Source organism: Oncorhynchus nerka, linkage group LG24 (assembly GCF_034236695.1).
Source record: "Oncorhynchus nerka isolate Pitt River linkage group LG24, Oner_Uvic_2.0, whole genome shotgun sequence".
In the NCBI taxonomy this organism is placed as follows: Eukaryota; Metazoa; Chordata; class Actinopteri; order Salmoniformes; family Salmonidae; genus Oncorhynchus; species Oncorhynchus nerka.
In genome coordinates, this window is record NC_088419.1 from 82770400 (window position 1) to 82797679 (window position 27280).

Genomic DNA, 27280 nt, shown 5'->3' on the forward strand with positions numbered 1-27280 from the left:
AGTGCCTCTTCCTGTCTCTTTACAGTGCCTCTTCCTGTCTCTTTACAGTGCCTCTTCCTGTCTCTTTACAGTTCCTCTTCCTGTCTCTTTACAGTGCCTCTTCCTGTCTCTTTACAGTTCCTCTTCCTGTCTCTTCACAGTGGCTCTTCCTGTCTCTTTACAGTGCCTCTTCCTGTCTCTTTACAGTGCCTCTTCCTGTCTCTTTACAGTTCCTCTTCCTGTCTCTTTACAGTGCCTCTTCCTGTCTCTTTACAGTTCCTCTTCCTGTCTCTTCACAGTGGCTCTTCCTGTCTCTTTACAGTGCCTCTTCCTGTCTCTTTACAGTGCCTCTTCCTGTCTCTTTACAGTGCCTCTTCCTGTCTCTTTACAGTGCCTCTTCCTGTCTCTTTACAGTTCCTCTTCCTGTCTCTTTACAGTTCCTCTTCCTGTCTCTTTACAGTTCCTCTTCCTGTCTCTTTACAGTTCCTCTTCCTGTCTCTTTACAGTGCCTCTTCCTGTCTCTTTACAGTGCCTCTTCCTGTCTCTTTACAGTGCCTCTTCCTGTCTCTTTACAGTTCCTCTTCCTGTCTCTTTACAGTGCCTCTTCCTGTCTCTTGACAGTGCCTCTTCCTGTTTCTTTACAGTTCCTCTTCCTGTCTCTTGACAGTGCCTCTTCCTGTTTCTTTACAGTTCCTCTTCCTGTTTCTTTACAGTCCTCTTCCTGTCTCTTTAAAGTGCCTCTTCCTGTTTCTTTACAGTTCCTCTTCCTGTCTCTTTACAGTGCCTCTTCCTGTCTGTTTACAGTGCCTCTTCCTGTCTCTTTACAGTGCCTCTTCCTGTCTCTTTATAGTGCCTCTTCCTGTCTCTTCACAGTGGCTCTTCCTGTCTCTTTTACAGTTCCTCTTCCTGTCTCTTTACAGTGCCTCTTCCTGTCTCTTTACAGTGCCTCTTCCTGTCTCTTTACAGTGCCTCTTCCTGTCTCTTTACAGTGCCTCTTCCTGTCTCTTTACAGTTCCTCTTCCTGTCTCTTTACAGTGCCTCTTCCTGTCTCTTTACAGTGCCTCTTCCTGTCTCTTTACAGTGCCTCTTCCTGTCTCTTCACAGTGCCTCTTCCTGTCTCTTTACAGTGCCTCTTCCTGTCTCTTTACAGTTCCTCTTCCTGTCTCTTTACAGTTCCTCTTCCTGTCTCTTTACAGGTCCTCTTTCTGTCTCTTTACAGTTCCTCTTCCTGTCTCTTTACAGTTCCTCTTCCTGTCTCTTTACAGTTCCTCTTCCTGTCTCTTTACAGCTGAACATGACTCCTAAACATCCTGTACGAATAGAGTGATCATAATCAGCTTGCAATTTAAAGGAACCTATTGAACAGTAGAGAAATACTGAAATGGTCAAATAATGAAATCTGTGAATCTTTGAAAACACAGGATGAAGGTAGAAAGTCCCTAGGGAATCCTTAGACAACAACTCACCATAACAAAACATAAAGAGCATCCTAACAGGGAAAGCAGACCGGCCATGTTGTATGTGTGAGCGTTGCAAAATAAATGTACACGTACATGTTATTCAATCATTTCTTCCACACCGCTCGCGTGCGTCAACGGGTGTGTGCTTTGCCCGAAGGCTCAAATAAAACTTGGTTCAATTCAAGAAGCTTGACTTGCTTAAATTTCTGCCTCTCCCATATACTCATTGGTTTTCACGAACATACAAACCCACGTAGATGTTTGAAAGACGAACAAGGAGAGACTAATCAAAGATAACCAACTACAAACTAACTCCCTTTTCATCTGTGGGTTAATCGTCAGAGTAGAGAAACACTACATTTTGTACGACTCCAGGTCAAAATTCTACAAATATCTATTTTTAAAAAAGCACGGTATGCATTTCAGGTAAAATAACAACCCAATGTTTATCTCCCAGGACGAACTAGTTAGCAACAGCAATCTAGCTAAATGACCATGAATGTTTGTGTGTTTCCACCTGTCCCCAAATGAATGAAGTTGGTTCACAGTTGGTTTTGGTGTTTTAACTTGCATTTCAAGACCACATCTGGTGGGGATAGACAAAATCAACATGTGCGCGATGGCGCACGTGGATGGAAGGCCAGTGTAGCTAAGGTATAATGATGGTTCAACCCCAGATTTCAAAAGAAAATGACTGCACAGCACATATGTCATATGCACCACAGAGGCTTAGTGTACATCAGAGACAAACATTCATGAAGTCGCTGATGGGACTGTGTGGGCTGAAGTCCATTTTGTGTCAAGTACAAAGCTCTGGGCCAGTTTGCTTTGAACCGTGCAGGGCTCCTCTATTACTCAGTGTCTTCATTATATGGACAGTACGGCTCACACAAAAGGCCCATTGTGTGGCCAGGATTCCCCTGCTGACCTCTTCCATTGTCATCTCAGCGGACAGTTCCGGAACGCCTCACATACCTTCGGAATTCCGAATTCCACTCCGGATCACTCTGTAGAAGCTCTATGGCTGGACTGGCTGAGGTTTTATCCAATGCCAGTGGGATGGGAGGCCAGGTAATGACCAATGATGTATATAAACCCTGGGTTGCTGTTTTAAGGACAAAATGACATGTATTTTAAGTATTTTTATTGTTGTGGAGGCAGTAACATTAGTACGTTCTAAAAATATATGTTTAGCTCACATATTAAAATGTAAAAGTATGCATTGAGGCTTCTGTAATAAAATACATTTCTATAGCTTCCAAAATATATTTTACAACGGTGGAGGAGTTCAAAGATGGAGGTACGGTGGCTTCAAACCGCGCCCCCTGTCAGTCGTCTAGTGCATATATAATATATTGGTAATGATAGATGGTAACTGTTAAATGAACACCGAAACACTCCGTAACGAGGTGGTCTTATAGGGATAATCCACCCCCAGAAATAAAAATCATGAAACTCCTAGCAATTTGATGAAAGTCTATGTTCTATCAGTGGGTAAAATTAAAATGATCCCCATGATTTAACTTCTAAGTGGTTCATCTTTGAAATCAGGAAATCGTGTAGTAATGCTTCATAGCTACATAGTTCTCATCACTGGAGCTAGAGGACAACACACTATCACCAACTCCATATTCATGCCCATCATTTTGGAATGAGATGTTCCACGAGCAGGTGTACACGTACTTTTGGTCATGTATGTAGCCAGAGAGAGAGCATTGCATTGTAGGTTTTGTAGTCCACTTGAGCTGCAACAGATGCCTGGCTCTAATTTGCACTGAAGCGAGAGCAGAGTAAAGTTAACATAGGGGATAAAGAGGGAGAAATACTCTCATTCCCTAAAGAAACTACTGAGAAACGGAAATCCTTACAGAGAGAGCGAGAGAGTGACACACACACACACACACACACACACGCACGCACGCACGCACGCACGCAGAGAGTCATTGCCAAACACATTTTCAGAGACACAGTCCGGGCAGACAGTCAAACACTCTTACAAAGAGCTACACCCACACACACGCATGAATGCAGGCACGCAAGCACACACTAATATGCCCTAAATTACTTCAAGTTTCTATATGGTTGCAGATCTGATGTCAGAGATGGAGCAGCCATACATGTCAATTAGTGTTATTATGAACCTAATAACCGACATACACATGCTTACATTGATGTCTGATAAAACACACCAGCAGTCCTCTCTCTCTCTACTGTAGCTAGCCTCCTCCAGGCAAGAGACAGGTTGAAAAGCTGGAGTTTCCTTTGGAATTACTCTCTGTTGTTTTGTTCAAAGGAATCATCACACGACACGTGTTGCCAGCCAATTCTCATTCCCAGGAATTCTCAGAAACGCCCCACTTATTTGACACGTAGGGCAAACCAAGCCGTCTGTGAGATACAGTCAGCACACAATATATTATATGACAGGGTTTCTTTCCCATGAATAAAAACACGGCCCAATAAAATCACCTTAAAAATCTGTATCTAAATTCCCCCAAGAGGGTGATGAAATGTACATCCCATACAATAGATACTACATCCAAATGAAACATGGTGTTTAGCTAATTCAGCATTAAGCGGGCAGACTGTACACATACTGTATATACATGCAAAGGTGTGGACTTGAGTCACATGACTTGGACTCGAGTCTGACTCAAGTAACGAATTTGATGACCAGAGACTCGACTTGATAGAAAATCAAATAACTTGAGACTTGACTTGGACTCGAAATTATCTGCCTATGTTTTGTAACAAATGTGCAAAACATCAAATCAAAAAGTATTGGTCACAAACACATGGTTAGCAGATGTTATTACTAGTGTAGCGAAATGCTTGTGCTTCTAGTTCTGACAGTGCATTAATATCTAACATGTAATCTAACAATTTCACAGCAACTACCTTGACATTTAATCCTAGTAAAAATTCCCTGTAAAAATTCCCGGTCAATTTGGATCACCACTTTATTTTAAGAATGTGAAATGTCAGAATAATAGCAGAGAGAATAATTTATTGCAGCTTTTATTTCTTTCATCACATTCCCAGTGGGTCAGAAGTTTACATACACTCAATTAGTATTTGGTAGTATTGCCTTTAAATTGTTTAACTTGGGTCAAACGTTTTGGGTAGCCTTCCACAAGCTTCCCACAACAAGTTGGGTGAAGTTTGGCCCATTCCTCCTGCCAGAGCTGGTGTAACTGAGTCAGATTGGTAGGCCTCCTTGCTCGCACATACTTTTTCAGTTCTGCCCACAAATTTTCTATGGGATTGAGGTCAGGGCTTTGTGAAGGCCAGTTCAATACCTTGACTTTGTTGACCTTATGCCATTTTGCCACAACTTTGGAAGTATGCTTGGGGTCATTGTCCATTTGGAAGACCCATTTGCGACCAAGCTTTAACTTCCTGACTGATGTCTTGAGATGTTGCTTCAATATATACACATAATATCCCTCCTAATGATGCCATCTATTTTGTGAAGTGGACCAGTCCCTCCTGCAGCAAAGCACCCCCACAACATGATGCTGCCACTCCCGTGCTTCACGGTTGGGATGGTGTTCTTCGGCTTGCCTCCACCTTTTTAATCAAAACATAACAATGGTCATTATGGCCAAACAGTTCAATTTTTGTTTCATCAGACCAGAGGACATTTCTCCAAAAAGTATGATCTTTGTCCCCATGTGCAGTTGCAAACCGTAGTCTGGCTTTTTTATGACGGTTTTGGAGCAGTGGCTTCTTCCTTGCTGAGCAGCCTTTCAGGTTATGTCGATAAAGGACTCGTTTTACTGTGGATATAGATACTTTTGTACCTGTTTCATCCAGCATCTTCACAAGGTCCTTTGCTGTTGTTCTGGGATTGATTTGCACTTTTCGCACCAAAGTACATTCATCTCTAGGAGACAGAATGCGTCTCCTTCCTGAGCGGTATGACGGCTGCGTGGTCCCATGGTGTTTATACTTGCGTACTATTGTTTGTATAGATGAACGTGGTACCTTCAGGCATTTGGAAATTGCTCCCAAGTATGACCCAGAATTGTGGAGGTCTACAATGGCTGATTTCTTTTGACTTTCCCATGATGTCAAGCAAAGAGGCACTGAGTTTGAAGGTAGGCCTTGAAATACATCCACAGGTACACCTCCAATTGACTCAAATCATGTCAATTAGCCTATTAGAAGCTTCTAAAGTCATGGCATCATTTTCTGGAATTGTCTAAGCTGTTTAAAGGCACAGTCAACTTAGTGTATGTAAACTTATATAAGCTGTTTTTCAGTCTCTCGGTCCCAGCTTTGATGCACCTGTACTGACATCGCCTTCTGGATGATAGCGGGGTGAACAGGTAGTGGCTCAGGTGGTTGTTGTCCTTGATGATCTTTTTGGCCTTCCTGTGGCATTGGGTGCTGTAGGTGTCCTGGAGGGCAGGTAGTTTTTCCCCCAGTGATGTGTTGTGCAGACCGCACCACCCTCTGGTTGTGGGCGGTCCAGTTCCCGTACCAGGCGGTGATGCAGCCCGACAGGATGCTCTCAATTGTGCATCCGTACAAGCTTGTTCTGTACAGGTTTGTGAGAGTTTTATATGACAAGCCAAATTTCTTCAGGCTCCTGAGGTTGAAGAGGCGCTGTTGTACCTTCTTCACCACACTGTCTGTGTGGGTGGACCATTTCAGTTTGTCCTTGATGTGTACGCCGAGGAACCAAATTTTTGAGCAGTGGCTTCTTCCTTGCTGAGTGGACTTTCAGGTTATGTCGATATAGGACTCATTTGACTATGGATATAGATACTTTTGTATGGCGGCTGCGTGGTCCCATGGTGTTTATACTTGCGTACTATTGCTTGTACAGATGAACGTGGTACCTTCAGGTGTTTGGAAATTGCTCCCAAGGATGAACCAGACTTGTGGAGGTCTACAATTAGTAGACCCACTGGAATTGTGATACAGTGAATTATAATTAAAATAATCTGTCTGTAAACAATTGTTGGAAAAATGACGTGTGTCATCCACAAAGTAGACGTCCTAACCGACTTGCCAAAACTATAGTTGGTTAACAAGAAATTTGTAGAGTGGTTGAAAAACCAGTTTTAATGACTCCAACCTAAGTGTATGTAAACTTCCGACTTCAACTGTATTTATTCAATTAAAAATAATTATTTCTAACCTTCTCAACGTTTTGACTATATTTCCTATTCATTTTGAAACTCATTTCATGTATGTTTCCATGGGAAAAAAGTTGATTTCTCAGTGACCCCAAACTTTTGAAAGGTAGTGTACACTGCTACCATCTAGTGGCCAAAATCTAAATTGCGCCTGGGCTAGAATAATACATTATGACCTTTCTCTTGCATTTCAAATATGTTTTTTAATTAAAAAATATATATTTACCAGTTCTAATGTGTTATATTCTACTGCATTAATTTCACATTTCCACAAACTTCAAAGTGTTTCATTTCAAATGGTATCAGGAATATGCATATCCTTGTCTCAGGTGCTTAGCTACAGGCAGTTAGATTTGGGTATGTCATTTTAGGTGAAAATTGAAATAAAAAAAAAGGTTGGATCCTGTAGGTTGTAATGACAGGCTACATTGCGCAGCGATTGTGCATGCATGCATAGGTAGGGGGAGGTGGGGTCACGGGCTTTGAACCACTGCTTTTTGGGGACCAGGTCCGGGTCATTTGAGAACCACTGAGCTAGCAGACAGATTGCTGATTTGCTTAGATCGGGTGCAGCACAAACGTCAATTTGTAGGGAGAGAATATTGTTCGATTTTTTTTGTTCTGTTCTGTCATTTTCTAATTCCATTGAGAGAAAAAGACCAACATTCAGTTTCAATGTTTCAGAAGAGTTTGTCACTATATATATGTTTAACCTGTTGAACCTATGGGGGCGCTGTGTCATTATTGGATAAAAAGACGTGCCCGTTTTAAGCGCAATATTTTGTCACGAAAAGATGCTCGACTATGCATGGAATTGACAGCCTTGGAAAGACACAACTCTGACGTCTCCAAAACTGCAAGGATATTATCTGTGAGTGCCCCAGAACTAATGCAACAGGCGAAACCAAGATGAAGTTTCATACAGGAAATGCCCCAGATTCTGAAGGCGCTGTGTTCCAATGTCTCCTTATATGGCTGTGAATGCGCCAGGAATGAGCCCGCACTTTCTGTCTATTCCCCGAGGTGTCTGCAGCATTGCGCCGTGTTTGTAGGCATATCATTGGAAGATTGACCATAAGAGACTACATTTACCTGGTGTCCCGCCCGGTGTCCTGTGTGCGTAATCTGTAGGTCCATGTGCGTTCCATTTCTTCAGAACAGAAAGTAAAATGCCACGATGGATTTTATCGTCGATAGATATGTGAAAAACACCTTGAGGATTGATTCTAAACATCGGTTTGCCATGTTTCTGTCGATATTATGGAGTTAATTTGGAAAAAAGTTCGCGTTTTAATGACTTTTTTTTTTTTTTTCCTTACCCAAATGCGATGAACAAAACGGAGCGATTAGTCGACACAAATAATATTGTTTGTAAAAACAGAACATTTGCTATCTAACAGAGTCTCCTCATTGAAAACATCTGAAGTTCTTCAAAGGTAAATGATTTTATTTGAATGCTTTTAACGCTAAATGGTACGTTAGACATCAATACTGTTACACAAATGCTTGTTTTGCTATGGTTGAGAAGCATATTTTGAAAATCTGAGATGACAGTGTTGTTAACAAAAGGCTAAGCTTGAGAGCAAATAGATTCATTTCATTTCATTTGCGATTTTCATGAATAGTTAACGTTGTGTTATGCTAATGAGCTTGCTGATAGATTTACACAATCCTGGATACAGGTTTTTTTCGTAGCTAAACGTGACGCAGAAAACGGAGCGATTTGTCCTAAACAAATAATCTTTCAGGAAAAACTGAACATTTGCTATCTGAGAGTCTCCTCATTGAAAACATCTGAAGTTCTTCAAAGGTAAATGATTTTATTTGAATGCTTTTATGGTTTTTGTGGAAAATGTTGCATGCTGAATGCTAACGCTAAATGGTACGTTAGCCATCAATACTGTTACACAAATGCTTGTTTTGCAATGGTTGAGAAGCATATTGTGAAAATCTGAGATGACAGTGTTGTTAACAAAAGGCTAAGCTTGAGAGCAAATAGATTAATTTCATTTCATTTGCGATTTTCATGAATAGTTAACGTTGCGTTATGGTAATGAGCTTGAGGCTGTAGTCACGATACCGGATCCGGGATGGCTCGACGCAAGAAGTTAAAGCAACTGCTGGGATTGTTTGCATTAAATAATTATTACTAAAATGAATTATTATACTATACAATAATATACAGTACCAGTCAAAAGTTTGGACACACCTACTCATTCAAGGGTTTTTCTTTATTTTTACTATTTTCTAAATTGTAGAATAATAGAGAAGACATCACGACTATGACATAACAAATATGGAATCGTGGTAACCAAAAAAGTGTTGTGAGGTAGGGGTGGTATACAGAAGATAGCTCTATTTGGTAAAATACCAAGTCCATATTATGGCAAGAACAGATCAAATAAGCAAAGAGAAACAACAGTTAATCATTGCTTTAAGATAAGAAGGTCAGTCAATACGGAAAATGTCAAGAACTTTGAAAGTTTCTTCAAGCGGAGTCACAAAAACCATCAAGCGCTATGATCAAACTGGCTCTCATGAGGACCGCCACAGGAAAAGAAGACCCAGAGGTACCTCTGCTGCAGAGGATAAGTTCATTAGAGCTAGCTATCTTAACATACCTAATGCATTGTGTACTTAACTAGCTAGCTAGCTTAACATACCTTGCTGGCTCCTCGTTGAAGATGCTCTCATTTCTCCATCCATGATCTGAGGTCACAGACAATCGTTGGGACCACTCGTAAAATAATCATTGACTATCGGTAATTCAGAGCATAGTGGCAGCTGAAGTCAGTGGCAGGTTTGCTGTGTGGTGGTGGTTGGGGAGACAGTGATTGACAAGGGGAAAGATTACAGTGTAACACCTGCTAATCAGGTGTGGAGTAACATGCCTCCCTTTCACATACCCTGTGGTGTGCCTACTGCTCAGTCAGCTAGCCTGGGATACTTAGAACACACACAATCATCCTGACTTCTGTGATAGACAAAAGTGTGTGTGGTACAAACATGAGCATGTGTGTGCGCTAGACAGCCTGCATGTGTGTAAGAGGGGGGAAAATATGGAAAAGATTAATAACAGAGTTCAAATGCTGTCAGATCTTCTCTGTGATCGACTCGCTGTGTCTGAAGTCAAAGATTACTGATCTTGACAATACTGGTCCTGGCCTCAGAGACGACACCAGATAATAGATATGCTACTGTGCTGCTGTGGTATGGTATTTGATAGAAAACCCACTCTCTCTCTCTTCCCTCCTCTCACTGGCAATCTCTTTGAAGCTCCCCCAATTTAAATGAGATTTGATTCAAAATAGTTCTTACTCTGTCTTTTAATTCAAAACGGCGATCATAACAATTCCACTGACGCATTAAGTTCTGCAACTAGCTACCTTCTCTAAAAGAGCTAGGCTATTCAAAGCATGTACCTCTATTGATGAGAGGAGAGAGAGAGACAGAGAGAGAGAGAGAGAGAGAGAGAGAGAGAGAAGCGGAGCTCTCAAACTATCACCAAGGGATCCGTATTAAGACAATTAAATACAGTTTTTTTTTAAATGTATAGAGTCTCCGACATTCTTTATATACTTCTACTGGTATGTCAGAACCCATCCTACCTTGACACAACGGTCTGTTGGACTAATTAACAGTGTGACATGAGCTGTGGATAAGGCTGTTTCTCATCACATACACCGTGGATAAGGCCGTTTCTCATTAAGCTCTCATCAGCAATTAAACAGCATTAACCTTTAGTGCCCCCCGCCTCAGCCACAACATCTCAGCTGTTTGCAGATCTGTGTTTCAAAAGGTTTTCGAGTTTGGCTCTCCCTCTCGCTCTACTCTAAATACAGCCATTCCCTCTAACCAGGAAAAGAGAAAAGGACTGGACAGACATGGTGGGGTTGTTCTGTGAACTGAAGAGAATGGTGATGGTTTGGAGAAGTGGAGGTGGTTTGGTTTACCTGTCCCTTTGGTGCGGTCCACAAAGCAGTACTTGAGCTCGTATTCTCTCAGAATCTCATGGACCTCCTGCAGAGAGAGAGGGAGGGGGAAAGAGTGAGAAGGGAGGGAGTGAGAGAGAGAGAGAGAGAGAGAGAGAGAGAGAGAGGGGGAAAGAGTGAGAAGGAAGGGAGGGAGTGAGAGAGAGAGAGAGAGAGAGAGGGGGGAAAGAGTGAGAAGGAAGGGAGGGAGTGAGAGAGAGAGAGAGAGAGAGAGAGAGAGAGAGAGAGGGGGGGAAAGAGGGAGAAGGAAGGGGGAGGGAGTGAGAGAGAGAGAGAGAGAGAGAAAGAGAGAGAGAGAGAGAGAGAGACGGGAGGGAGTGAGAGAGAGAGTGAGAGAGAGAGAGGGGGGAAGAGTGAGAAGGAAGGGAGGGAGGGAGTGAGAGAGAGAGAGAGAGAGAGAGAGAGAGAGAGGGGGAAAGAGGGAGAAGGAAGGGAGGGAGTGAGAGAGAGAGAGAGAGAGAGAGAGAGAGAGAGAGAGAGGGAAAGAGGGAGAAGGAAGGGAGGGAGTGAGAGAGTGAGAGAGAGAGAGAGAGAGAGAGAGAGAGAGAGAGAGAGAGAGAGAGAGAGAGAGGGGAAGAGTGAGAAGGAAGGGAGGGAGGGAGTGAGAGAGAGAGAGAGAGAGAGAGAGAGAGAGAGAGAGAGAGAGGAAAAGAGGGAGAAGGAAGGGAGGGAGTGAGAGAGTGAGAGAGAGAGAGAGAGAGAGAGAGAGAGAGAGAGAGAGAAGGGAGGGAGTGAGAGAGAGAGTGAGAGAGAGAGGGGGGAAGAGTGAGAAGGAAGGGAGGGAGGGAGTGAGAGAGTGAGAGAGAGAGAGAGAGAGAGAGAGAGAGAGAGAGAGAGAGAGAGAGAGAAAGAGAGATAGAGGGAGAGGAAGAGTGAGAAGGAAGGGAGGGAGTGAGAGAGAGAGTGAGAGAGAGAGAGAGAGAGAGAGAGAGAGATGGGAGAGATATGGAGAGAGTGAAGGGGGAGAGAGCGAGAGAGAGAGAAAGAGAGAGCGAGAAAGAGAGAGAGAAGGGAGGGAGTGAGAGAGTGAGAGAGAGAGGGAGGGGGAAAGAGGGAGAAGGAAGGGAGGGAGTGAGAGAGTGAGAGAGAGAGAGAGGGAGAGAGAGAGAGTGTGTGTTTAGACAGCAGGAATCTTTGAAACACAGAACACACTAACGTCACTGTTGTCCAATGAGCTAAATCTTTCATTCTTTTACATTTATTTCCTTCTCCGGATATACTTTCAGAAGTCTTTGATGGAAGGTCTCCCTATTGTAATTATTGAATGATTGGGAAATTAGATCAAGCATATCCTGTAGAAGAGCTGAATAGCTTTTTGGGCTCTTTATTGAGAAAACAGACACATGTAGTTAACACTCACAGGGGAGATACATCCCCAAAACATATTAATAAAATATTAAGATAGTAAAGACTTTTTCTTTTTACAGCCAAATGTCACCCGGCCCTCTGATTCATCCACACATTTCATTTATTTTGACTATTTAGTAATTTAGCAGAGGCTCTTATCCAAAGTGACTTACAGACAGTGCATACTACCAACCAACCCAACAGCCCATACAACATGGATAATCCGCTAGATTCAGCCGCGGGCCGATTTATTTTTTTCAGCGCGTTGTCGGGGGGCCGGAAAATAATTTTAAACGATGTTTAGACTGCAAGAAGCCAAAACATAATCTGTTCAAACCCTGCTTACATTTGTATATGATCACCTCTCCCTATTATGTGTGGGAATACTTGTGAACAGATTTCCTAAATCTGGTTGGGTTGGTATACAGAAGACAGCTCTATTTGGTAAAAGACCAAGTCCATATTATGGCAAAAACAGATCAAATAAACAAAGAGAAACAACAGTCCATCATTACTTTAAGATAAGAAGGTCAGGCAATCCAGAAAATGTCAAGAACTTTGATAAAACTGGCTCTCATGAGGACTGCCACAGGAAAGGAAGACCCAGAGTTACCTCTGCTGCAGAGGATAAGTTCATTAGAGTTACCAGCCTCAGACTGCAGCCCAAATAAATGCTTCACAGGGTTCGCGGAACAGAAACATCTCAACATCAACTGTTCAGAGGAGACTGTGTGAATCAGGCCTTTGTGGTTGAATTGCTGCAAAGAAACCACTAAAGGACACCAATAATAAGAAGAGACTTGCATGAGCCAAGAAACAAGCAGTGGACATTAGACCGGTGGAAATCTGTCCTTTAATCTTGATGAGTTCAAATTGGAGATTTTTGGTTCCAACCGCTGTGTCTTTGTGAGACGCAGAGTAGGTGAACGGATGATATCTGCATTTGTGGTTCCCACAGTGAAGCAAGAGGAGGAGGTGAAATGGTGCTTTGCTGGTGACACTGTCAGTGATTTATTTAGAATTCAAGGCACACTTACTTACATGGCTACCACAGCATTCTGCAGCAATACGCCATCCCATCTGTTTCACGCTTAGTGGGACTATCATCTGTTTTTCAACAGGACAATGGCCCAACACACCTCCAGGCTGTGTAAGGGCTATTTGACCAAGAAGGAGAGTTATGGCGTGCTGCATCAGATGACCTGGCCTCCACAATCACCTGACCTCAACCCAAACTTTTGACTGGTACTGTATACGAAACAAAAATATAAACGCAACATGTAAAGTGTTGGTCCCATGTTTCATGAGCTGAAATAAAAGATACCAGAAATGTCCCACACAAACAAAAAGCTTATTTCTCTCAAATTGTGTGCACAAATTTGTTTACATCCCTCTTAGTGAGCATTTCTCCTTTGCCGAGATAATTTATCCACCTGACAGTTGTAGCATATCAAGAAGCTGATTAAAGAGCATGACCATTACACAGGTGAACCTTGTCCTGGGGACAATAAAAGGCCACACTAAAATGTGCAGTTTTGTCACACAACACAATGCCACAGATCCAAATCAAATGTTATTTGTCACTTGCGCTGAATACAACAGCTGTAGACCTTACCATTAAATGCTTACTGACAAGCCCTTAACCCACAATGCAGTTCAAGAAATAGAGTTGAGAAAAAATATACTAAATAAACTGTCGTGAAGTGACTATCATTAATGTGATGACGGCTATTTATCAAATAATTACCTACCACGTTTAACTATTACTCGATTAAATTAATCATGTAAAAATGAACTCATTAGGAATTTGGGGCACCACGGGAATAGTTATTGAACGAGTTACTATCTCCCAACTTAAACTCTAAAGATATTATAAATACTGTATCAGTAACAGTCAATTATTAATTATTACCTCATCAGTCTCATTCTGAACGTCGTTTACTTCGTAAATCTGCACGATCCCGAAACTAAGTGATGAGTCAGCGATACACAAATTGGTTTAATTGTTTAGTTAGAAAATAAATAAATCACACAGAAATACATAAACACACGCACACGGTATAGGTTGATTACTGACATAACGCAATGAAAACAGATGGCTTGTTACACAATGGAAAAAGGATGGGGAAAGATAAAGAGCAGGTAAGATAAAGTGAGTGGACTTATCCTACATACATTTGGAAACTACGCTCACCATAAACACCCTAACAACCTCTCATTCGGATTAGATATGCAACATATATTTACACGTAGATGTCTTTCTCTGTCGTCTCTCTGTTGAAACCACTCGATCCGTCTATGGCGAGTAGTTCAATGTAAGTCTCTGGCTGTCCACCAGGAGTTACAATGTCCTTCTTAGTTGCATGCTTCTTTGTCTTAGAGTGCTCGTTAGAATGGATACATCAGAGGTGTACCACCTGTTGGTGAGAGGGATCTGTTCTTCCCTCCTGTCTTTGGTCAATTGTCCGAGACTGCTTTACACGCAGAGCTGCAGACATGGCATGTTTTGGTCTAGTTTTCACCTTCTTCACTCGTCGAGAGTTTCACAGGGTCTTACCATTTTCGTATCTTGTAGTTTTAACCATTTCAACGTCCTCACGTTCTCTGGTCTGTGTTTGAATTCTCAGGGAGTCCTTTTCAGCACTCTGGCTTTGGGGGGCGTTCCATCCTGTTGACACGTTTGTGCTCACGTGGGCGTGGTTACTGACTGGGCCCAGGATTATATGAAAAGCCATTATCCCATTTAGAAGGCTAAAATCACATTTCTATCCTCACAAAAGTATTGTTATACTTAATCATTTATTTTATACAACACTGATAACTGGGGCTGCACGCACAGTGAGGCAAAGACTTTTGGAGGATGGCCTGGTGTCAAGAAGGGCAGCAAAGAAGCCACTTCTCTCCAGGAAAAACATCAGGGACAGACTGATATTCTGCAAAAGGTACAGGGATTTTCTCTGATTAATCCCCTTTCTGATTGTTTGGGGCATCTGGAAAAAATCTTGTCCGGAGAAGACAAGGTGGGCGCTTACCATCAGTCCTGTGTCATGCCAACAGTAAAGCATCCTGAGACCATTCATGTGTGGGGTTGCTTCTCAGCCAAGGGAGTGGGCTCACTCACAATTTTGTCTAAGAACACCATGAATAAAGAATGGTACCAACACATCCTCCGAGAGCAGCTTCTCCCAACCATCCAGGAACAGTTTGGTAACGAACAATGACTTTTCCAGCATGATGGAGCACCTTGCCATAACGCAAAAGTGATAACTAAGTGGCTCGGGGAACAAAACATTGATATTTTGGCTTACTTGTTGTGTGTATGTACTGACATGTGACCTACTTGTGTGTATGTACTGACATGTGACTTACTGGTTGTGTGTATGAACTGGCATGTGACTTACTGGTTGTGTGTATGTACTGACATGTGACCTACTGGTTGTGTGTATGTACTGACATGTGACCTACTGGTTGTGTGTATGTACTGACATGTGACCTACTTGTTGTGTGTATGTACTGAGATGTGACTTACTGGTTGTGTGTATGTACTGACATGTGACTTACTTGTTGTGTGTATGTACTGACATGTGACCTACTTGTTGTGTGTATGTACTGACATGTGACTTACTTGTTGTGTTTATGTACTGACATGTGACTTACTTGTGTGTATGTACTGACATGTGACCTACTTGTTGTGTGTATGTACTGACATGTGACTTACTCGTTGTGTTTATGTACTGACATGTGACTTACTGGTTGTGTTTATGTACTGACATGTGACCTACTTGTTGTGTGTATGTACTGACATGTGACCTACTTGTTGTGTGTATGTACTGACATGTGACTTACTTGTTGTGTGTATGTACTGACATGTGACCTACTGGTTGTGTGTATGTACTGACATGTGACCTACTGGTTGTTTATGTACTGACATGTGACCTACTGGTTGTGTGTATGTACTGACATGTGACCTACTTGTTGTGTGTATGTACTGACATGTGACTTACTTGTTGTGTGTATGTACTGACATGTGACCTACTTGTTGTGTGTATGTACTGACATGTGACTTACTTGTTGTGTGTATGTACTGACATGTGACTTACTTGTTGTGTGTATGTACTGACATGTGACCTACTTGTTGTGTGTATGTACTGACATGTGACCTACTTGTTGTGTTTATGTACTGACATGTGACTTACTTGTTGTGTGTATGTACTGACATGTGACCTACTTGTTGTGTGTATGTACTGACATGTGACTTACTTGTTGTGTGTATGTACTGACATGTGACTTACTTGTTGTGTGTATGTACTGACATGTGACCTACTGGTTGTGTGTATGTACTGACATGTGACCTACTGGTTGTGTTTATGTACTGACATGTGACCTACTGGTTGTGTGTATGTACTGACATGTGACCTACTTGTTGTGTGTATGTACTGACATGTGACTTACTTGTTGTGTGTATGTACTGACATGTGACCTACTTGTTGTGTGTATGTACTGACATGTGACTTACTTGTTGTGTGTATGTACTGACATGTGACTTACTTGTTGTGTGTATGTACTGACATGTGACCTACTTGTTGTGTGTATGTACTGACATGTGACCTACTTGTTGTGTTTATGTACTGACATGTGACTTACTTGTTGTGTGTATGTACTGACATGTGACCTACTTGTTGTGTGTATGTACTGACATGTGACTTACTTGTTGTGTGTATGTACTGACATGTGACTTACTTGTTGTGTGTATGTACTGACATGTGACCTACTTGTTGTGTTTATGTACTGACATGTGACCTACTGGTTGTGTGTATGTACTGACATGTGACCTACTGGTTGTGTTTATGTACTGACATGTGATCTACTGGTTGTGTGTATGTACTGACATGTGACCTACTTGTTGTGTGTATGTACTGACATGTGACTTACTTGTTGTGTGTATGTACTGACATGTGACCTACTTGTTGTGTGTATGTACTGACATGTGACTTACTTGTTGTGTGTATGTACTGAGATGTGACTTACTTGTTGTGTGTATGTACTGACATGTGACCTACTTGTTGTGTGTATGTACTGACATGTGACCTACTTGTTGTGTGTATGTACTGACATGTGACTTACTTGTTGTGTGTATGTACTGACATGTGACTTACTTGTTGTGTGTATGTACTGACATGTGACCTACTTGTTGTGTTTATGTACTGACATGTGACCTACTGGTTGTGTGTATGTACTGACATGTGACCTACTGGTTGTGTTTATGTACTGACATGTGATCTACTGGTTGTGTGTATGTACTGACATGTGACCTACTTGTTGTGTGTATGTACTGACATGTGACCTACTTGTTGTGTTTATGTACTGACATGTGACTTACTTGTGTGTATGTACTGACATGTGACCTACTTGTTGTGTGTATGTACTGACATGTGACTTACTTGTGTGTATGTACTGACATGTGACCTACTTGTTGTGTGTATGTACTGACATGTGACTTACTCGTTGTGTTTATGTACTGACATGTGACTTACTGGTTGTGTTTATGTACTGACATGTGACCTACTTGTTGTGTGTATGTACTGACATGTGACCTACTTGTTGTGTGTATGTACTGACATGTGACTTACTTGTTGTGTGTATGTACTGACATGTGACCTACTGGTTGTGTGTATGTACTGACATGTGACCTACTGGTTGTTTATGTACTGACATGTGACCTACTGGTTGTGTGTATGTACTGACATGTGACCTACTTGTTGTGTGTATGTACTGACATGTGACTTACTTGTTGTGTGTATGTACTGACATGTGACCTACTTGTTGTGTGTATGTACTGACATGTGACTTACTTGTTGTGTGTATGTACTGACATGTGACCTACTTGTTGTGTGTATGTACTGACATGTGACCTACTTGTTGTGTTTATGTACTGACATGTGACTTACTTGTTGTGTGTATGTACTGACATGTGACCTACTTGTTGTGTGTATGTACTGACATGTGACTTACTTGTTGTGTGTATGTACTGACATGTGACTTACTTGTTGTGTGTATGTACTGACATGTGACCTACTGGTTGTGTGTATGTACTGACATGTGACCTACTGGTTGTGTTTATGTACTGACATGTGACCTACTGGTTGTGTGTATGTACTGACATGTGACCTACTTGTTGTGTGTATGTACTGACATGTGACTTACTTGTTGTGTGTATGTACTGACATGTGACCTACTTGTTGTGTGTATGTACTGACATGTGACTTACTTGTTGTGTGTATGTACTGACATGTGACTTACTTGTTGTGTGTATGTACTGACATGTGACCTACTTGTTGTGTGTATGTACTGACATGTGACCTACTTGTTGTGTTTATGTACTGACATGTGACTTACTTGTTGTGTGTATGTACTGACATGTGACCTACTTGTTGTGTGTATGTACTGACATGTGACTTACTTGTTGTGTGTATGTACTGACATGTGACTTACTTGTTGTGTGTATGTACTGACATGTGACCTACTTGTTGTGTTTATGTACTGACATGTGACCTACTGGTTGTGTGTATGTACTGACATGTGACCTACTGGTTGTGTTTATGTACTGACATGTGATCTACTGGTTGTGTGTATGTACTGACATGTGACCTACTTGTTGTGTGTATGTACTGACATGTGACTTACTTGTTGTGTGTATGTACTGACATGTGACCTACTTGTTGTGTGTATGTACTGACATGTGACTTACTTGTTGTGTGTATGTACTGAGATGTGACTTACTTGTTGTGTGTATGTACTGACATGTGACCTACTTGTTGTGTGTATGTACTGACATGTGACCTACTTGTTGTGTGTATGTACTGACATGTGACTTACTTGTTGTGTGTATGTACTGACATGTGACTTACTTGTTGTGTGTATGTACTGACATGTGACCTACTTGTTGTGTTTATGTACTGACATGTGACCTACTGGTTGTGTGTATGTACTGACATGTGACCTACTGGTTGTGTTTATGTACTGACATGTGATCTACTGGTTGTGTGTATGTACTGACATGTGACCTACTTGTTGTGTGTATGTACTGACATGTGACCTACTGGTTGTGTGTATGTACTGACATGTGTCCTACTGGTTGTGTGTATGTACTGACATGTGACTTACTTGTTGTGTGCATGTACTGACATGTGACTTACTTGTTGTGTGTATGTACTGACATGTGACTTACTTGTTGTGTGTATGTATTGACATGTATGTGTAACTGATAGATGCGCACACACACACTTACATACACTAACACACACACACACACATTATTATTCTTTAGTTACATTGTTTTTTTGTGTCTGTAAATTCATCTGTCTTTAGTTGTAGTTTTTTTTATATACACTGAACAAAAATATAAATGCAACATGCTACAACTTCAAAGATTTTACTGAGTTACAGTTCATATAATGAAATCAGTCAATTTAAATAAATTCATTAGGCCCTAATCTATAGACACATGACTGGGAATACAGATATGCATATTCTGGTCACCGATACCTTAAAAAAGAATTATGGGTGTGCTTCAGAAAACCAGTCAGTATCTGGTGTGACCACCAATTACCCTACCTCATGCAGAGCAACACATCTCCTTCTCATAGAGTTGATCAGGCTGTTTATTGTGGCTATAGAATGTTGTCCCACTCCTCTTCAATGGCTGAGTGAAGTTACTGGATATTGGAACTGGAAATCGCTGTTGTACATGTCGATCCAGAGCATCCCAAACATGCTCAATGGGTGACATGTCTGGTGAGTAAGCAGGCCATGGATGAACTGAGAGAGTTTTCAGCTTACAGAAATTGTGTACAGATTCTTTCCACATAGGGCTGTGCATTATTATGCTGAAATACAGTTGAAGTCGGAAGATTACATACACCTTAGCCAAATACATTTAAACTCAGTTTTCACAATTCCTGACACTTAATCCTAGTAAAAAATTACCTGTCTTGGGTCAGATCACCACTTTATTTTAAGAATGTGAAATGTCAGAATAATAGTAGAGAGAACTATAGTCTGACTTTTTTATGGCGGTTTTGGATCAGTGGCTTCTTCCTTGCTGAGCGGCCTTTCAGGTTATGTCGATACAGGACTTTTGTACCTGTTTCCTCCAGAATCTTCACAAGGTCCTTTGCTGTTGTTCTGGGATTGATTTGCACTTTTCGCACCAAAGTACGTTCATCTCTAGGAGACAGAACGCGTCTCCTTCCTGAGCGGTATGACGGCTATGTGGTCCCATGGTGTTTATACTTGCGTACTATTGTTTGTACAGATGAACTTGGTACCTTCAGGCATTTGGAAATTGCTCCCAAGGATGAACCAGACTTGTGGAGGTCTACAATTTTTATTCTGAGGTCTTGGCTGATTTCTTTTGACTTTCCCATGATGTCAAGCAAAGAGGCACTGAGTTTGAAGGTAGGCCTTGAAATATATCCACAGGTACACCTCCAATTTTTGTATTTTTTATTTTATTTATTTCACCTTTATTTAACCAGGTAGGCTAAATAAAGGTAAAATAAAATAAAAAAGGCTAGTTGAGAACAAGTTCTCATTTGCAACTGCGACCTGGCCAAGATAAAGCAGAGCAGTTTGACACATACAACAACATGGAGTTACACACATACAGTAGAAGAAAAAAAAGTCTATATACAGTGAGTGCAAATTAGGTAAAATAAGGGAGTTAAGGCAATAAATAGGCCATGGTGGCGAAGTAATTACAATATAGCAATTAAACACTGGAATGGTAGATGTGCAGAAGATGAATGTGCAAGTAGAGATACTGGGGTGCAAAGGAGCAAGATAAATAAATAAATACAGTATGAGGATGAGGTAGTTGGGTGGGCTGTTTACAGATGGGCTATGTACAGGTGCAGTGATCTGTGAGCTGCTTTGACAGCTGGTGCTTAAAACTAGTGAGGGAGATATGAGTCTCCAGCTTCAGTGATGTTTGCAGTTCGTTCCAGTCATTGGCAGCAGAGAATTGGAAAGAAAGGCGGCCAAAGGAGGAATTGGTTTTGGGGGTGACCAGTGAGATATACCTGCTGGAGCTAGTGCTACGAGTGGGTGCTGCTATAGTGACCGAGCTGAGATAAGGCGGGGCTTTACCTAGCAGAGACTTGTAGATGACCTGGAGCCAGTGGGTTTGGCGACGAGTATGAAGCGAGGGCCAGCCAACGAGGGCGTACAGGTTGCGTGGGTAGTATATGGGGCTTTGGTGACAAAACAGATGGCATTGTGATAGACTGCATCCAATTTGTTGAGAGGAGTGATGGAGGCTATTTTATAAATGACATCGCCGAAGTCGAGGATCAGTAGGATGGTCAGTTTTACGAGGGTATGTTTGGCAGCATGAGTGAAGGATGCTTTGTTGCGAAATAGGATTGGATATGCTTAATGTGAGCCCGGCAGGAGAGTTTACAGTCAAACCAGACACCCAGGTATTTGTAGTTATCCACAATTGACACAAATTATGCCAATTACCCTACAGAAGCTTCTAAGGCCATGACATCATTTTCTGGATTTTTCCAAGCTGTTTAAAGGCACAGTCAACTTAGTGTAAACTTCTGACCCACTGAAATTGTGATACAGTGAATTATAAGTGAAATAATCTATCTGTAAGCAATTATTGGAAAACTTACTTGTGTCGTGCACAAGGTAGATGTCCTAACCGACTTGCCAATACTGTAGTTTGTTAACAAGAAATTTGTGGAGTTTTTATGACTCCAACCTAAGTGTATGTAAACTTCTGGCTTCAACTGTATGAGGTGGCGGAAGAATGGCAAGACAATGGGCCTCGGGATCTCAGGTATGGTATCTCTGCATTCAAATGGCCATTGATTAAATGCATTTGTGTTAGTTGTCCAAAGTTTATGCATGCCCATACCCTAACCTCACCGGCACCATTACGCACCAGCCGTATGTCGGGATTCATCTGTGAAGAGCACACTTCTCCAGCATATCAGTGGTCATCAAAGGTGAGCATTTGCCCACTGAAGTTGGTTACAACACCGAACTGCAGTCAGCTCAAGAACCTGGTGAGCACGACGATCACGCAGATGAGCTTTCCAGAGATGGTTACTGACAGTTCGTGCAGAAATTCTTCAGTTGTGCAAACCATCAGTTTCATCAGCTGTCTGGGTGACTGGTTTCAAACAATCCCGCAGGTGATGAAGCTGGATGTGGAGGTCCTGGGCTGGCGTGGTTACACGTGGTCTGCGGTTGTGATGCCGGTTGGATGTACTGCCGTATTCTCTAAAATGATGTTGGAGGCGGCTTATGGTAGAGAAATTAACATTTCTAGAAACAGCTCTGGTGAATATTCCTGCAGTCAGCATGCCAATTGCGCTCTCCCTTAAAACTTGAGACATCCTACCAGATGGGCTAAATGCTTTTTGTGCTCACTACGAGGCAAGCAACACTGAAGCATGCATGAGAGCATCAGCTGTTCCGGACGACTGTGTGATCACGCTTTCCTTAGCCGATGTGAGCAAGACCTTGGAACAGGTCAATATTCACAAGGCCACGCGCGGGGCCAGACGGATTACCAGGACGTGTACGCAGAGCATGCACGGACCAACTGGTAAGTGTCTTCACTGACATTTTATTTTCTCCCCAATTTCATGATATCCAATTGGTAGTTACAGTCTTGTCCCATCACTGCAACTCCCGTACAGACTCGGGAGAGGTGAAGGTCGAGATCCATGCATCCTCCGAAACACAACCCTGCTTCTTGACACACTGCTCGCTTAACCCGGAAGCCAGCCTCACCAATGTGTCAGAGGACATGCGCCCGGCCCACCAAAAGGAATCGCTAGTGCGCGATGGGACAAGGACATCCTGGGAAGTCCTCCCCTGACCCAGGCGACGCTGGGTCAATTGTACACTGCCTCAACGGTCTCCTGGTCACGGCCGGCTGCGACACAGCCTGGGATTGAACCCGAGTCTGTAGTGATGCCTCTAGCCTTAGACCACTGCGCCACTCGGGAGGCCCTTTCACTGACATTTTCAAACTCTCCCTGACCGAGTCTGTAACACCTACATGTTTCAAGCAGACCAGCATACTCCCTGTTCCCAAGAAAGCGAAGGTAACCTGCCTAACTGACGACCGGACCGTAGCACGGGTTCACATGAGAGGTATCTCTCGTTGCATTGCTTTTCTACAGACAATGGAATTCTCCGGTTGGAACATTATTGAACATTTATGATAAAAACATCCTAAAGATTGATTTTATACTTAGTTTGGCAAGTTTCTTCGACCTGTAATACAACTTTTTAAACTTTTCGTCCGACTGGACCTGAAGCTATTTGGACATAAATTATGGACATTATCGAACAAAACAAACATTTATTGTGGAACTGCGATTCCTGGGAGTGCATTCTGATGAAGATCATCAAGGTAAGTGAATATTTATAATGCTATTTTTGACTAATGTTGACTGCGCCACATGGCAGATATATCTTTTGGCTGGTTTGGGCTCTGAATGCAGTTCTCAGATTATGCTTTTTCCGTAAAGTCTTTTTGAAATCTGACACAGCGGTTGCATTAAGGAGAAGTGTATGTAAAGTTCCATGCATAACACTTGAATTTTCATCAACATTTATAATGAGTATTTCTGTGAATTCATGTGGCTCTCTGCACAATCACTGCATGTTTTAGAACTACCGAATGTAACGCGCCAATGTAAAATGAGATTATTTGATATAAATATGCACTTTATCGAACAAGACATACATGTATTGGTTGACATGATGTCCTATGAGTGTCATCTGATGACGATCATCAGAGGTTAGTGATTCATTTTATCTCTATTTGTGCTTTTTGTGACTCCTCTCTTTGGCTGGAAAAATGGCTGGGTTTTTTTGTGGCTTGGTGGAGACCTAACATAATCGTTTGTGGAGCTTTCCCTGTAAAGCATTTTTGAAATCAGACACTGTGGCTGGATTGACAGGAATTTTATCTGTTTGAGAAATTTGATTTATGAGATTTCTATTGATTTGTATTTGGCGTCCTGCAATTTCATTGGCTGTTGGCGAGGGAACCCCAGTCCTAGACAGGTTAACGAGAGAATCACTGACATGATGTAAGCTGGTCCTTTTGTGGCAGGGCTGAAATGAAGTGGAAATGTTTTTGGGGGATTCAGTTCATTTGCATGGCAAATAGGGACTTCGCAATTAATTGCAATTCATCTGATCACTCTTCATAACATTCTGGAGTGTTTGCAAATTGCCATCATACAGCAGACTTTGTGAAAATGTATATTGTGTCATTCTCAAAACTTTTGGTCCCAACTGTATATTTTCTTGAATTTGTTCTTGACCTGGAGACCCTGGTGGCATGTTTGGTGGGGTAAGTAAGTACTGTCAGAGCTATATGTAAGTTGATTATACAGAAAATGTGGAATTTTCAACACATTCATATTTCTCACAAAAACAAGAATTAGTGCAGTCAATCTCTCTTTGAGATTTGAGCCAAGAGATACCGACATGCATACTGTAACCTCTGTGTTCATTGAAGGGCAAGACTATATAGCTTATAGTATACCTCCATTTGAACCGTGGAGGTAGTGGTGCCTGCCTGCTGCCTGAAGATTTGTGGCTGGTCTCTGGGGAACTGCTGCCTGACAGAAGATTTGTGGCTGCTCTCTGGGGAACTGCTGCCTGACAGAAGATTTGTGGCTGGTCTCTGGGGAACTGCTGCCTGACAGTAGATGTATGGCTGTTCTCTGGGGAACTGCTGCCTGACAGTAGATGTATGGCTGGTCTCTGGGGAACTGCTGCCTGACAGTAGATGTATGGCTGTTCTCTGGGGAACTGCTGCCTGACAGTAGATGTATGGCTGGTCTCTGGGGAACTGCTGCCTGACAGTAGATGTATGGCTGGTCTCTGGGGAACTGCTGCCTGACAGTAGATGTATGGCTGGTCTCTGGGGAACTGCTGCCTGACAGTAGATGTATGGCTGGTCTCTGGGGAACTGCTGCCTGACAGTAGATGTATGGCTGTTCTCTGGGGAACTGCTGCCTGACAGTAGATGTATGGCTGTTCTCTGGGGAACTGCTGCCTGACAGTAGATGTATGGCTGGTCTCTGGGGAACTGCTGCCTGACAGTAGATGTATGGCTGGTCTCTGGGGAACTGCTGCCTGACAGTAGATGTATGGCTGGTCTCTGGGGAACTGCTGCCTGACAGTAGATGTATGGCTGGTCTCTGGGGAACTGCTGCCTGACAGTAGATGTATGGCTGGTCTCTGGGGAACTGCTGCCTGACAGTAGATGTATGGCTGGTCTCTGGGGAACTGATGCCTGACAGTAGATGTATGGCTGGTCTCTGGGGAACTGCTGCCTGACAGTAGATGTATGGCTGGTCTCTGGGGAACTGCTGCCTGACAGTAGATGTATGGCTGGTCTCTGGGGAACTGCTGCCTGACAGTAGATGTATGGCTGTTCTCTGGGGAACTGCTGCCTGACAGTAGATGAATGGCTGGTCTCTGGGGAACTGCTGCCTGACAGTAGATGTATGGCTGGTCTCTGGGGAACTGCTGCCTGACAGTAGATGTATGGCTGGTCTCTGGGGAACTGCTGCCTGACAGTAGATGTATGGCTGTTCTCTGGGGAACTGCTGCCTGACAGTAGATGTATGGCTGGTCTCTGGGGAACTGCTGCCTGACAGTAGATGTATGGCTGGTCTCTGGGGAACTGCTGCCTGACAGTAGATGTATGGCTGGTCTCTGGGGAACTGCTGCCTGACAGTATATGTATGGCTGGTCTCTGGGGAACTGCTGCCTGACAGTAGATGTATGGCTGGTCTCTGGGGAACTGCTGCCTGACAGTAGATGTATGGCTGGTCTCTGGGGAACTGCTGCCTGACAGTAGATGTATGGCTGTTCTCTGGGGAACTGCTGCCTGACAGTAGATGTATGGCTGGTCTCTGGGGAACTGCTGCCTGACAGTAGATGTATGGCTGTTCTCTGGGGACCTGCTGCCTGACAGTAGATGTATGGCTGTTCTCTGGGGACCTGCTGCCTGACAGTAGATGTATGGACTGTATTTAACAGAGAGAGGCATGCGTTGTTTCACCTCAGCAGCAGGCCACACACACCCACGCTGGGTCACTGGTAGCTAAAAACAGAGCAGCTTTTATGGGATGTTAGAGGAAATCAAAGCACTTCAAGCGAGAGAAATAGAGAGAGAGAGAGAGAGAGAGAGAGAAAGAGAGAGAGAGAGAGAGAGAGACAGAGCGAGAGATGGGGAGGGTAGAGCTGTACATCCAGCACAGAAGCCCCTTCCTCTTCTCTCTCCTCCTCCTCCTTCCCTCTCTCTCTTACTCGCACTCTCCTTTTAAGGCCATGCACAGTGGTATGCTTCCCTGTCTGTCTGGAGTGAGATTAAACAGTGTTGTTGTATTTACTCAAACTTGTTAGTCTCTGTGCTCACAGATGGGTGATGGGTGAAGGGAGGGTAAAGGCAGAGAGAGTCCCTCCTGCAGCAGAACTAGGCTGCAGACAAACCTCCATTAAGCCACTCTGAAGCCCCATGTCCACATCCTGTAAAACACATCGCTGCCTGAGACAGTTCAGACCGCATGACACACTTTAAACATGCGTGCTGTGTCAGACCAAGTCATGCTGTGCTGAGCCGTCGCGTGCTGTGCTATTTCTACACTGCTCCGTCGTCACATTTTGAGGAAAGACAGTGGTCCCAAAGCATCAGCCCACCAGCTCCAGTCCCCGCAATGTGTGTCTCTGCTTGGTTGTGAGTGACTCCTATCTGTGTCCTGCTGTGTCGGCAGGGGTCTGACATTAAACAGCACAGCCCTGAGAGCTACAGTCTTAACTTAGTTAGCAGTAAACAGAGTCGGTATACTTCTATTCTGTCTGTTCCTCTTACTGAGAGAAAACACTCTCTGGCACAATTCCAAATGGCACCCTATTCCCTACAAAGTGCACTTCTTGTTTTAACCAGAGCCCTACTGTACAGTATATGAGCCCTGGTCCAAAGTAGTGCACTACATAGGTAATAAGATGCCATTCGGGACAAATTGATGGAGAGCAGCCATCTAAACTCATCTCCGCTCAGAGAGAGATACATTCAACATTATTTTTTTCCCCTGTCTTTCTCTCTATCTATCCCTCTCTTTCTCTTTCTACCTCTCTCTCTCCTTCTCTCCTTCTCCCTCTCCTCTTAATGCATCTCGGTTCACAGACGATAATGGGTCTTAAATGAGGAGAAAGCCCTTCCCACACAATAACCAGAGATATCGTCACGATTTCTTGTCTCTCCTCACACAATCCTAGTCATAAACATTTGATCGGCCTAGAA

General features: G+C 42.8%; 1 protein-coding gene across 1 annotated transcript in view; it reads right to left on the reverse strand.

Moving 5' to 3' along the window:
* raver2 (ribonucleoprotein, PTB-binding 2) overlaps positions 1-27280 on the reverse strand; it is a 287019-nt gene that overhangs the window by 240939 nt on the left and 18800 nt on the right. Inside the window, exon 2 of the mRNA XM_065009214.1 lies at positions 10540-10606. Within this exon, the coding sequence (XP_064865286.1) occupies positions 10540-10606 (67 nt within the window). The remainder of the gene's footprint in view (positions 1-10539; positions 10607-27280) is intronic.